This window comes from Onychomys torridus, chromosome 6, assembly GCF_903995425.1.
Source record: "Onychomys torridus chromosome 6, mOncTor1.1, whole genome shotgun sequence".
NCBI lineage: Eukaryota > Metazoa > Chordata > Mammalia > Rodentia > Cricetidae > Onychomys > Onychomys torridus.
Genome location: NC_050448.1, coordinates 103,025,207 through 103,037,600, shown reverse-complemented (window position 1 = coordinate 103,037,600; position 12,394 = coordinate 103,025,207). Strand labels below are relative to the sequence as shown.

Here is a 12,394-nt window from a genome sequence, read left to right as displayed (position 1 = left end):
CACCTGGCATCAAAACCTTGTTGTCGTCGACTTTTCTCACTGCCAACCTCTGCTGGCTGGGTAGCTTTTTAAGTACTAAAAGAACAGACATGAATAAGAAAAATACCACTTTGTTCCCAAAACATATCATCACCCCGTGAACAATGGGTTGGTTCTAAACTACAAGGGACTGTTTTTGAGGCAGAAGAACAGCTCATTGATAAAGTGCTTGCCTAGCATCCATGACACCTTGGGTTCAATTCCTAGCTTATCACAAGAAGGGGGTGGGGCCAGCAGACCTCTCCCCCCCTTTTTTTGTCCAGTATGAAAGCTGAACAAATCTTTGGGTTGATTCTTCCTTTGATTAAAAATGTAACTATGAAGATATTAAACACTGGAGCTGGGAAGGTGGTTTTTAAGAGCACCAGTTGCTCTTCCAGATGATCTAGATTCAATTCCCAGCAATCTCATGGTGGTAACTCTCTCTTCTGGCCTCTCCAGGCACTGCACAACATGGTGCTCTGACATACACATAGGGAAAAAACCGTACTTATAAAATAAATATAAAAAAAATTAAAAATTTCAAAGGTGTTAAACACTGAAAATTCCTTATTTGTGGAGAATTTCAGACAGAAACCCCAGAAGAAGCAGTTATTTCTTGATGCAAAGGAACCGAGGGTTTAGTCAGGACAAAATCAAATATGACATCCATAGGAAGAAAGTACATGAACAACTTTTTTTAATTACATAATTTTATTTTTGTTGTGTTCACCTGTTCACCTGGGACTTGATTCTTGAATGTGGTCAACTTTTACTTGGTCGTTTTTCAGCCATCGAAGTGTTTGAGAGTGAATTGTAAGTGGCGTCATTTTTGCCTCCTCTTCAAATGACTCTAAGGAAGTTTAGAAGGCAGAGCTATTTCCTTCAGTGTACCCTTTGTATTTGAGCCAACTCTGAATGTCTCCTTCTCTCCAGAACTTCACCTTTGGAAGCCAACTAGCTTGTCAAAGTGGCTAGTACAAAATCAGCCAGCCATAACAAACTAACAATATATTGTTATGTTCCACAAGTTAGAGCTGGAAGTGGGAGTCCTTGGGGATAGTACACAGTTCCTACCATTTATCTAAAGATGAAAGGTGAATCCAGCAGAAGTTAACTGGAAAAAAAAAAAAAAAAGCTGCACACACTACCAAGAAATTTCTTTTCTTTTTTCTTTTCCTCTTTTTCTTACTTTTTCTTAACAAACACACAGTCTGTCTGTCTATATAGCCCTGGCTGTGTCCTGGAACTCGCTCTGTAGACCAGGCTGGCCTACAATTCACATCAATCCCCTGTCTTTGTCTCCCAAGTGCTGGGATTAAAGGTGTGCCCGACCCAACCATTATTAAAATCAAAGTTTTTCTGAACTCTGAAGCCTGTTGAGATGTAATTATTATTTAACACACACACACACACACACACACACACACACACACACACACACCCCTTATTCTTTTCTTTGACTAAACACGTATTTATTCATTTAGACATCCAGGACTTTGGTATGCTGGGCAAGTGCTCTACCACTAAATTACCTCCCCATCTTAGGAAGTGAATGATGCATTTATTTGGAGACAGGACCTCAGTGTGTAGCCCTAGTTGTTCTGGAACTCACTCTGTAGACCATGCTGGCTCTGAACTCATAGAGATCTGCCTGCCTCTAAGAAGTGATTTCTTAAGGCAAAATTTGGGTTGGTGATGAATTACATACACTCTTATCTCAGTATTGGTGTTTCAAATTTGATTCCATATTTTGTAATTTTTTTAGTGAAATTCCAAACATTACCCAAGAAATACAAATATACTCAATTCAACATGCCAAGAACTTTAGTAAAATACAACTCACTCTGCATTAAAGACATCAGCAAAAAATAACTCAATACAAATTTATGAAAATTATATACTTTATTTATAGCTTAATCACAAAACAATTTTCTTGTTCAAGATGTAAATACAAATACATACTAGAATAAACTCTGTAGAATATACAAAAAAATACATACTTTCCCCATGAAAATTTTCTTCAAAATAAATAGAAGGGAACACGTGTGTGGCTGATCCTGGTAATGCCCCGTGTCTGCTTAGGTTTTCAGACTGTTGATTTATTTTTAATCTTTTGAAAGGATGGGGGAGTTCCTTCTCCCCTAAGAGGTCGAGATAAATAATGCATGAAGCAGTCCTCCCTCCTGATTTTTCCCTTTTCCTCCACATTTTTCCTTTTGATAGAGAGTTCAGCCTAAATTTCCACGCTTGCATTCAATCCTTACAAAAGCCTACAAATTATACAATGACTTCTAACCTGGCCCTCTAACAAAACAAGTTTTTCCCCCTTATAAATCATAAGAGACAGATGGCAAAATGGAGAGAAAAAAAAAAGGAAAGAGAAGGGCGGGACAATAGGCATTGTGAGGAATCTGGGAAAAAGAACAAAGTGCATCTCAGAGAAGGAAAGTTTGGTTTGACAGGTGAAGTTCCCACAGCCTGCAGACTGCAATGGGAATAGAGCAGATGCCAGCCATTGCGAATGTGTGGATAATATTATTACCGGTAAATTCATTCAGATGCTAAGATACATTTCTTTCCACTGACATTAACATCTCTGTAGAAACGAAGGTGAAAAGATCACAGGGACCCGTTGCGTTCCCTCTGTGAGATTCACACGAACTGCCACTGGAGTTCTCCTCCAGCAGCTCAGAGAGGGGAGGAGCGCCAGTCCGCTCTGCAGACTCCTTAGTTATGGCATCTTTTCTCAGTGTCTGTCTTTAGAGTCTCACGAAGTCTCCCTTCCTAACCCCCCATGCCAACCCCACATGCCACAATCCTCTTTGACCATAAATCCTCACATCTTCAATAAATCAGAGACTGTCTGGGTGAAGTTAACCCACAGCCGAAGAATGCACCAGCAGCCGAGGGATGGCCACGGCCACCTCTGCTCTGTGCAGCGGAGTCCAGGGCGTGGAAGGTGGGGGCGGGAGAAGCGGGTGGAGGAGGGCCAGGGAGAGGACTTGGAGAGGGAGGCTCGCCCGCCCCTCTAGAGACAGTCCCTGGCGACGGGCAGGTGAGGTGCATAACGGTGCTTATCCGGAGGTGGGGGCTGCCAATAGTCCACATCTGACCCGGGGCTAGCGGGCGATAAAGTGCAGCTGTATGGGGACGTGGAGTTGGAGGACGCGGAGGAAGACGCAGGGCTGTTGGTGCAGCTCCAGGAGGAAGAGGAGGGCGAAGGGCTGTCTCCCGGGGCGCTGAGCGCGGCTCCGGGGCTCAACAGCACGGCCTCGGAGAAGAGCGCCCCCTGGAGGCCGCCGCCGCCCGCGCAGTGGTCCGCCAGGCGCAGGGTCTCGGTGAGCGCCCAGATGTAATTGTGGGCGAAGCGGAGCGTCTCGATCTTCGTGAGCTTGGCGTCCTCGGGAAAAGTGGGCAGCACCTCTCGCAGCGCGTCCAGCGCCGCGTTCAGGTTGTGCATGCGGTTGCGCTCGCGGTTGTTGGCCTTCAGCCTGCGGGTCTTCTTGATGCGCTGCACTGTCTCCGCCGTCTTGGCTCCTCGGGAGACCGCCCGTGCGCGCGAGGGGCGCCGCTTGCACTCGTGCACCAGGCCCAGCAGCCGCGCTGGCCGGCAACCCCCAGCGCCCGGCGCCGAACTGCCCTGCACCCCCTGCCCGGCTTCCGCCCCACGCTGCCCAAGCGCCGCGCCAGGCCGGCGCAGCTCCTCGTCCTCCTCCTCGTCCGCGCTGGAGGACATTGGAGTCAGGGTCGCCGAGGCCGGGGAAGCCGAGCCCAGCAGCATCAGCACCTCCTCTTCCTCCTTCAACTCCAGAGTCTCGGATTTGACGAACATCCTGCAAAAGAAGAGGCAGATGAAATTTACTACCAGAACAGACCGGTAGAAGTGTCTCTGTCGGGTCCCCGCAAGGTGCACCCGTAAAGAAGGCGAGAATGGATGGGGAGGAGGGCCCTTGGCTGAGCCACCAGCTGACCGTGCACTGTGCGGGTCACAGATGCCACTGCGTCTAGGGCGACCGGAAGAAAGTCAGCCTGTGCGGGGAAACTGCCAGCGAAGTTGAGAGGCGCGGAGCGCGCACTTACCTACTGGGCTCCAGATGTGTCGCCGGTACCAGCTGCTGCTCTGGTGTGTGTCCGGGAATGTCCCCGCAGCCGGGAACCAAGAGCGTTGTCCCTCGCTCCTCTGGAGCGCCGAGGGCTTGGCGCTTCCTAGGCGCACCTCTGCGGGGGGCCTCTCTGCTGGGTGACTTTGCCAAGAGCCCCGGCGACCGCGGCAGCCCGCCCGGGTCTCGTGTGTTGTCGTGCTCGTGCGTGTCTGTCTGTCAGTCAGTCCCTGGCCGTGCGGCTGCTGGCACGCGACTCCCAGGCACTCCAGTTAAAGCCGAGCTGCTTGTGGTTCAGTGGCTGCGTGTCTGGCACACGACTCTCCTTAAAACCCCTTATATACCACCAAGAAAACAATCAGATCTGCCCCGGGGCCCCCTCCTCACCTACCCTTCCCCCGCCCTCTCCTCCTCCTCCTCCTGCTCCCCCGCTCTCCCTCCCCAGCTTATTCTTTTCATCGTATTATCATCATTCATTTCTTTCCCTTTCTTTAGTCTCTTTCCCCCTCCCCTGGCCCGGCCATCCATCCTCCTCCTCCATCACCCCCTCCCCTCCGTCCCCCCTTTATCTAATCAGCATAAAATGGTTCTAAAGCTCCTGTTGGCGCTCCAGGCTGCAGCCCGAGCTCCCGAAGCTGCGGCGGCGGCGGCGGCGGCGGCTCAAGCTGCGGCCGTTGTCGCCGCCGCTGTCTATTGTGATTGGTAGCTCGCGCTCGGCTGGAGCGTGCCGCTAATTTATTAATGAAAGGAGGTCGCGAGGCGCAGCTGGCCAATCAGTGTTCCCGGGACTCCGGGAGGCCTGCGAGCCACGCGCACCGGAGCCCGCTCCCTTTCAGCAGCTCATTAGGGGCCCGAGCGCTGGGGGCCCATGGAGCAGGGAGGGGGGTGCACCCGGAGTATAGCTCCCTCCCGGGTCCTCAAGGCAGCAGGGGCTGCCCCTGCCGGGATGCGCGGAGCCGCGTCCCACCCATTGCAGTCTGGCCTCGCGGACCATGGGAGCCGCGGAATTAGTTAATGGGGGTCAGAATCCCCGAGAAGGCAAAGCCTCTTTGGGGCTGAATCAAATAGTAGACGGTTTAAAACAAAACAAAACAAAACAAAAACAAAAACAAAACATAAAAACCTTCGTTTGGTTAGGAAAGGGAAGGGGTACATACGGGGCCCAGGCAGTAGGCACTATGTGAGCGAGTGTGTTTGAGTTCTGGAGAAACTCGAGTAGGACCGTGAGGAGGGTGGGAATTCACAGAGACGTCCCCAAGAAGAGGAGATCGGTGGGAGAGCAGTTGATAGGCATTTAAAGACAGAAACGCACTCACTTGACCTGCTGCACAGTAAGGCTTCACGCGCTGTCATAATTTGGGGGGCTTCTGGTGCAACAGGGAGTGGGTATCGACAATAGGTTAGACCAGTGTGACTTCCCGTGTGGGTGGCAGAGGCTGCTGCTCCTAGAAGCGAATGGGCCACGCTGACACTTGTGTGACCTCGGCTCCACTTGTGTGGGGCGGTGTTGAGACACTGCGCCCCTCCTCCAGAATCTCCAGCTTTTCCAACCACAGGAGAGGGTGGGGAGAGGAAACTTGTTCCAAATTGCTTCTCGGCTCTTCCCCCTTAGCTTCCTCCCCCGACGCCGCGCGCGCGGCCCCTCTTGTCACTCTACAGATTTCTCCTAGGCGCAGAACCAGAGCCCCAGAAGTGAGTCCTGGGCAGAGTACCATCTTGGACGAGTCGTGGGTGTCACGGGACTCCACCCCTGGACATACTTTTTGCAAACTAGGAGCGTCTCAGAGTGACTTTAGCAGTCTACCCGAGTCAGAGAAAGAGATGATCCGCAGGTGCCCCACTCCCCGTCTCGGAACCCTCAGAAGCGGAGCATCCCCGAAGGCAACGTGAAAATAAGTTGAATTTCCGAGAAGAGTGCTGCCAGGGAGTGTGCGTGTTGGCTCGGTTTCCCCAGAGTACTAACGAGCAAGACTGGATGGAGTGCAGAGGATGAGGAAGAGGAAATTTAAGGTCCCGGGCAAGACTCTTGGTCTTTGCAGCTCCCCAACCTTCAGATTTTTCTATCAAAATGGAAGTGATTTTCAATTTGTTTTTTGATACATGTTTTCATTTCTTCCTTTAAAAACCAATTTCTTAAATTTAAAAGCATTAGTTCATCTAGTTACCGCTAGATCCTCTCAGAACAGCTTGATTTCCCTTGTAGATAGGACTGAAGTGCTGGACATGAAAAGGCACATTGTGTCCTCAGCATCCAGCATCTGGCCCTCTCAGAGTGTCTTCTTTGGGGTCTCTGGGGCTACTCCACAGGCTGCAGGTGCACGTGGTCACTATTTTATAAGTAGCGACCGTTGACACCGAGCCCTTAACCACTCTTCACATCCCCCTAAAAGAAAACCCACTCAGGGCCACTTTGGCCTTGGCCGGAAGGATGGGAGCTGGAGGAACTTGTGGGAGTGAGTGCTGAGTTTGTGTTTGTTCATAAACTTGAGTGGAGTAAAGGATGGGAACAGTAGGATCTGATGAAATGATCAAAGACCATTAAAAACAAATACCAGGGTGATGAGAGGAACCTGCTGTGTCAGCCTGGGGATAGCTCCACCTCTCCACAGGGGCTGCCTGCCAGCAAAGACAAGCTACTAAATTAATGCAGCAGAAAACAAAGGAAGGCTTATTTGGGTATCAGTAGAAATGGGCAAATTTCTTCTTCCTCTTCTTCTTCTTCTTCTTCTTCTTCTTCTTCTTCTTCTTCTTCTTCTTCTTCTTTGCCTAGCAGGGAGTGCTGGGTGACTTAAAGACAAAATATTGGCAGAACATAATCATAATTCAGTTAAATACAAGCTTTAAAGGGAAAGCTGATGAGCCTTGTGTAGCCCAGAATAACAATGACATCAACTTGGGCCTAACACTTAGTGCCAGTGGAACACACGATGGAATTCTCACACTGCTTGTTAGCAGCATGGGGGTGTCTGACTCCCCATTTCTTAATGCTGCTATTGTTTTATGTTGTTCCGATTCCCTGAGTAAGTACAGGCCTCCCTTTGCCAAATCCACACCTAAAGGGCTGGAGAGATGGCTTAGCACTTTACTTGACAGTACTTGTTACTCTTGCAGAGGACCTGGGTTCAGTAATCAGCACCCACATGGAGGCACACAACCATCCCTAACTCCAGTTCCAGATCTGACACCCTCTTCCCTCAACTTGTGGCCTCCACAGACACTGGGCACACACATAGAGTATATATGCATGCAGGCAGGCGAAACACTCATACATATAAAATAGAATAAACAAATATTTCAGGGTTTCTCTGTGTAACCACACAGCTGGAACTCACTGTGCAAGACTAGGCTGGCCTTGAACTCACAGAGATCCCCCTGCCTCTGCCTCCTGAGTGCTGGGATTAAAGGTGTGTGCCACCACACCCAGCAACAAATCTTTTTTTTTTAAAGGACAAATCCATACTATGTCTGCAGTTCATGCAAATAATGCACACAGAATTGTCTGAGCGGATGTTGACAAATGGTAAAATAGTTTTTAAGATTGGCTGCACATTTCTTATTATGGAGGTTTTTCTTCAAAGAATGCAAAAATACATTTCAAAAGTGTCAAGAAACTTAGAATAATGTGCATATTCAGGTTTTGATATTATCAATCCCCAATTCATTTAAACATCAAGATGTTATGGGTTCACAGATTTTCACTTTTTGAGTACAAAGCTCTTTGGTTTATGTGATGAGTGTGTTTTAGGTTACGTTGTGAAGTACAGATGTAAATGTTTGGAGACTAAGAATTACGTGTGTTTGTGCCAGTAGCTCTCAAGAGTTATTTTCTGTGTCTGTCTCTCTCTGTCTCTCTGTCTCTCTGTCTCTCTCTCCCCTCCCCAACCCCCACCTCCTCTAATTTTTTGAGACAGAGTCTTGCCCTTTAACTCTTGCTTGTCTGGAGCTCACTATGGAGACTGCTGGCCTCCAACTCTCAGAAATTCCCCTGCCTCTGCCTCCTGGGTTCTGGGAATAAAGTCCTGTGCCACAAGGTCCAGCTTTCTGCTAGCTCTTAATACCAAAACACTTCTATACATATTTTTCACTAGAAAAATAATATTCAAAAAAGAAAAGAAACAAGTCCGGAGACAAGCTAACAATACTGTGCACCCCAGAGGCCAGCTAACTGACCGTGTTCAATTGTCTGGACAGCAGACTTCTGTTTGTTCGAGATTGTGCTCAGTTTTGCTCAGAAAACGAAAGAAAAAGCAATTTGGATTTGCACTCAGCTTTGCGAAGACGTGACCAACATCCTTAGCTAGATCCTTGGAGCACTCTTTTAACTTAAATAAATTCAAGAGGCACTTGTGTGGTCTGAAAGTTTGTGTAGATGAAACCCGGCTGAAATGTTGTGTGAAGGGGGCGGGGATCTCGTGAATAGCCCCGGCGAGGCTGGCGACCTAAGGCAGCGCCTGGCCAGAGCGTGAACTGTCCTCAAGGGTCAAACTGTTAGTCTTCAGTCCCTCTTTCAGTGTGCAATCCTACTTTAAGAGAACAAAAGCTCAAAGCATGCTGTTATCAAGAAATGGGAGCCTAGTGATTTAAACTCATCCCCAACCAAGCCTTAGAAAGGAGGCGGGTTGCGTGTAGCTAGAGAAAAAGTTGAAGTTAGGGGAGGGGTCAAGGGGTGGAGATTTTTAGAAAACCTTTGTTCCTTCTGAGAAGCTTGAACTTTGAGATGGCCCAAAGCCCTAAAGTTTAGGGTAGGTGTCTCTGTGGGGAGGTCAGCACTTCGACCTCACAAGTGGCAAGAGAGGACAAATGGTCCAGACTTTCGACAGACGACTATTCGAGTCCCGCGACGACGCCAAGAGGGCGCGTGTCTACACTCTGCAGAAAGAAACTGCTGTGTAGCCCCAATCCCAACCCTCCGAGGGAGCTGCCCGAAAGGCAAGGCGGAAAGATGGCGAGAAAGTTAAATTAGCAAATCCCAATATGTTATATCTGTAGGGTTTCTGGGGCTTCCCTGCGAATTAGAGGTGCAGTTTCCAGAGCTCGGGTCACTGGCGTGAGAACAATCAGCTTTCTTTGTAAGATAATCCTGCAACTTTTTTTTTAAGCTGAGGATCGAACCCAGGGCCTTGCGCTTGCTAGGCAAGCGCTCTACCACTGAGCTAAATCCCCACAATCCCCACCCCACCCCACCTTTTTTTTTTTTTTTTTTTTTTAAAGACGGAGTTTTTCGGTGTAGCTCTGGCTGTCCTAGAACTCACTCTGTAGACCAGGCTGGCCTTAAACTCAGGGATCCGCCTGCCTCTGCCTCTCGAGTGTTGGAATTAAAGGTGTGCACCGCCACCTCCCGACCCAGCCCTGCGATTTTAAGGTTAGTTTTTGGTGGTGGAGGCAGGAGGGACTTCCGCTTTCGGAGAGCTCGCCTCTGCAGCCAAGGAGCGGCGGGAAGTAGTGTAAACTCACACCTGCTGAGTCCTGCCCCAAGCTCCAGACTTGGGAGTCTCCCTTTTCCTCCTTAGATCCTGTGAGGGGAGGGTGCGGTTTCCACGGAGCCCTGGAGGGGTCCCCACTGCCTGGCTGCGCTCCCTCATCCCAGTGCCAGCCCCTCTTTCTGCGTCGGAGAAACCAGATGGGAACAATTGAGGTCAGAGGACTTTCTCCCCGGTCTGAGACCACGGCTCCAAGCCTCACAGCGTGCTCTGGGTGACTCCAAGCCAAACACACTGGTGACCCGGCTTGCCTCACCGGGTCCGGTAAGTGCGGGACAGGCCCAGCCTAGGTCTTCCACTCATTTTCGCCTAGTTGGCCCTTGGGAAGGCAGAGCCTGGAAGACTCTCATCCCTAATTCTCCCCCACGAAGGAAAGAACTCACTGGGAAGAGATCCTGCCTGTCCCGGCTAGCTCCCTGCTTGTTTTACTCAGGTGAAGGAGAAAGAACGGGCCCGATGCCTGAGTGTGAAATTGGGGGGGGGGGGGGCTTCTAGGGAGAGAACTCCTCCCCAAGCCTGTGTGCCTGCAAAAAGGGACATTGGCTATCCAGAGAAAGTGCAAGTAAGAGCACTAATCGCTGAACCAGGAGACAAACGCGATTACCAGCCCCGAGCCCTGAGTCAGAAAGTCTCATAGACTTTAAGATGTTAATCCTCGGCATAATCCTTCCTTTGGCGTGTAGGAATCGTGCAGCCACAAGAGTTGTTTTGTTATTTATATTGGCGTTTAATAAAACTCAGCCAGTAGTGAATGGGCTGCCCACTCTCCAATGGTAATTAATTCCCTATTTCAGTGACCCAATTGTCCTGGGACAGAGCAGTGGGCCCATCCTGGTGCCCCGTCCCCTTTGTGCGGATACACTGCCCTCGCGCTTCAACAGCTATGGAAACTCATTCTTTTGATGTCATTCAAGGACTTTCCTTGGGCATCTTCTAAACTTCAAGGACCCTTTTCTTTCTCCATTTCATGAAAAGCGGTGCTAGCTTGACCACCTCTGTAGAATGTAATGATTTGGTGAAAGGGCCCTTTGGGGTTTGTGTTAGGAGTTAGAGAGAAAGGAAATTTGGCAGCCTGCTGCCTTCAGGAACTGTCTCCAACCTGGAAAGCAAAACAAAAAACAAAAAAAAAAAAAACCAACCTATGCAGAGAAATGGATGAAGATCTTGAAAGCTGATCTTCCCCCCTCTCATTTTCCCGTTAAGGAAAACAAAAACAAAAACCTAAAAACACTTCGAGAAATAAACAAGAGTGTTATTTCTTGTCTTTAAGTGTTGTATAGTGAGGCTGGAGCAAATAAGTTTGAATTTTAGCAGACACGATTTCTTTAATCTACGCTTCCGGGGAATGAGATATGTACTTAATTTATTCATTGCCTCTCCCTCCTTCCCGCATTCAAGGATACTCTTTAGGGCATCCTAGCACTGGGCCGGCCCTCGGCAACGCTGGGGTGCACAACATGGGCACCATTCCACAGCTACATGGAGCTTACATTCAAACAAACAGAATTTTGTTGAAACTCCGGGCGTCTGAAAATGATGCGTGCTATGAAGACAATGCACAAGTGTAATGTCATACAGCGTGGCAAGAGGAGGGGAGGGAAGGCAATTAATTTTCAGAGGTGCCAAGATATGTTTAAGCCCACCACAACAATTCAGGGTATAGGTACACCTATAGAGCTGGCTTGTTCTTTCATTCATTCTCCCCAGTGTTTCTCCAGCACACCCTCTGTGCCAAGCCGGGAGAGGGGCGCTGGGTTGGCACTTGGGCGAACTACGCCGCCTTCTCCGGCTCTGCAGTTGCTCCCTGTATTGAGATCGTGCTTCTGCTCGTGCAGGCCTGGGCGGAGCTGGGTCTCCCGGCCGGGAGGGGGCGGCCGCGGCGCGCCGGGCAGCACTCCCCGCACAAGTAGCTCTTCTACCTCTTTATATGCACTTCCAAAAAAAACTTCGCAAGTCACAGAAACAATTCAGAATTCAACTAAAAAAATACAGAGTGAACCATATGGCCTGGGTGGCTCGAGTCGGCCGCATTTTCCTCCAGACAAAGAGGGGATTGAGAGTTGAAGGAAAGGGGAAAAAAACCAACTTTCCGGCTGATGAAGCTGTTGTCTGGAGGCAATGATCCCAAATCTGAAGGCTTTATTCCGGCTCCGACGGAGACGTGATATGTCATATGATTAGCATCTCTCATATTTACAAGAGAGGTATGGGCTGCCAGTCTTAAGAAAAAGGCGAGAGAAAGAAGGGGCATATGCTGAAATGGATTTAGCATTTGAAAGAGAGAAAGGAGATCGGATAAATACACTTAAACGAGGATTTAGTTTTACTCCTGTTGAGTTCTAATGGATTGTTGATTGAGATTTTAGGGGCCTGGAACCGAGGTGTCAGCAGTAATTTAAAGGAGGTATTCAGGCCGCCAGCGCCTCTTTTCTCCAGCTCGCCCGCGTGCCCCTCCACCCCTCACTCATGGACGCCTAGGCGCAGTGCGGGGCGGAGAAGGCTTTCACAACACAGCACCGGGCCTTCCTCCAGCGCCCAGCGGTGGGGAGGGGTTCCAGCAGCCCGGGGCGGCGGGGGCTGCGGCGGCCGAAGGCCACACCTGAGCCTCGACAGCCCGGGAGCCGCAGGAGCGCAGGGCGGGCAGGCGAGGTCGCGGCTCCCCCTGGCGGGACTTGGCAGTACGACGCCTCCCGGGGCCTGCGGGGAGACTGGCGGTCGGCGTCCCTCCCCACGCCCTGCCTGCCCGGGAGTCTCCACTCCCAGATGCGCGGTGCCCAGCCTGCGGATTCAGAC

General features: G+C 50.0%; 1 protein-coding gene across 1 annotated transcript; it reads right to left on the bottom strand.

Moving 5' to 3' along the window:
• Positions 1-2,004: 2,004 nt before the first annotated feature.
• On the bottom strand, positions 2,005-4,475 carry Neurog2 (neurogenin 2). Its single transcript, XM_036190992.1, has 2 exons — positions 4,102-4,475; positions 2,005-3,854 (listed from the first exon to the last, which is right to left on the bottom strand). The coding sequence occupies exon 2, from the start codon at positions 3,851-3,853 to the stop codon at positions 3,050-3,052; it is 804 nt and encodes a 267-aa protein (XP_036046885.1). The 5' UTR covers position 3,854; positions 4,102-4,475; the 3' UTR covers positions 2,005-3,049.
• Positions 4,476-12,394: the final 7,919 nt, after the last annotated feature.

Bases quoted from the DNA above. Each gene is read 5' to 3' on its own strand.
- Neurog2 (XM_036190992.1), bottom strand. From the start codon at position 3,853: ATGTTCGTCAAATCCGAGACTCTGGAGTTGAAGGAGGAAGAGGAGGTG.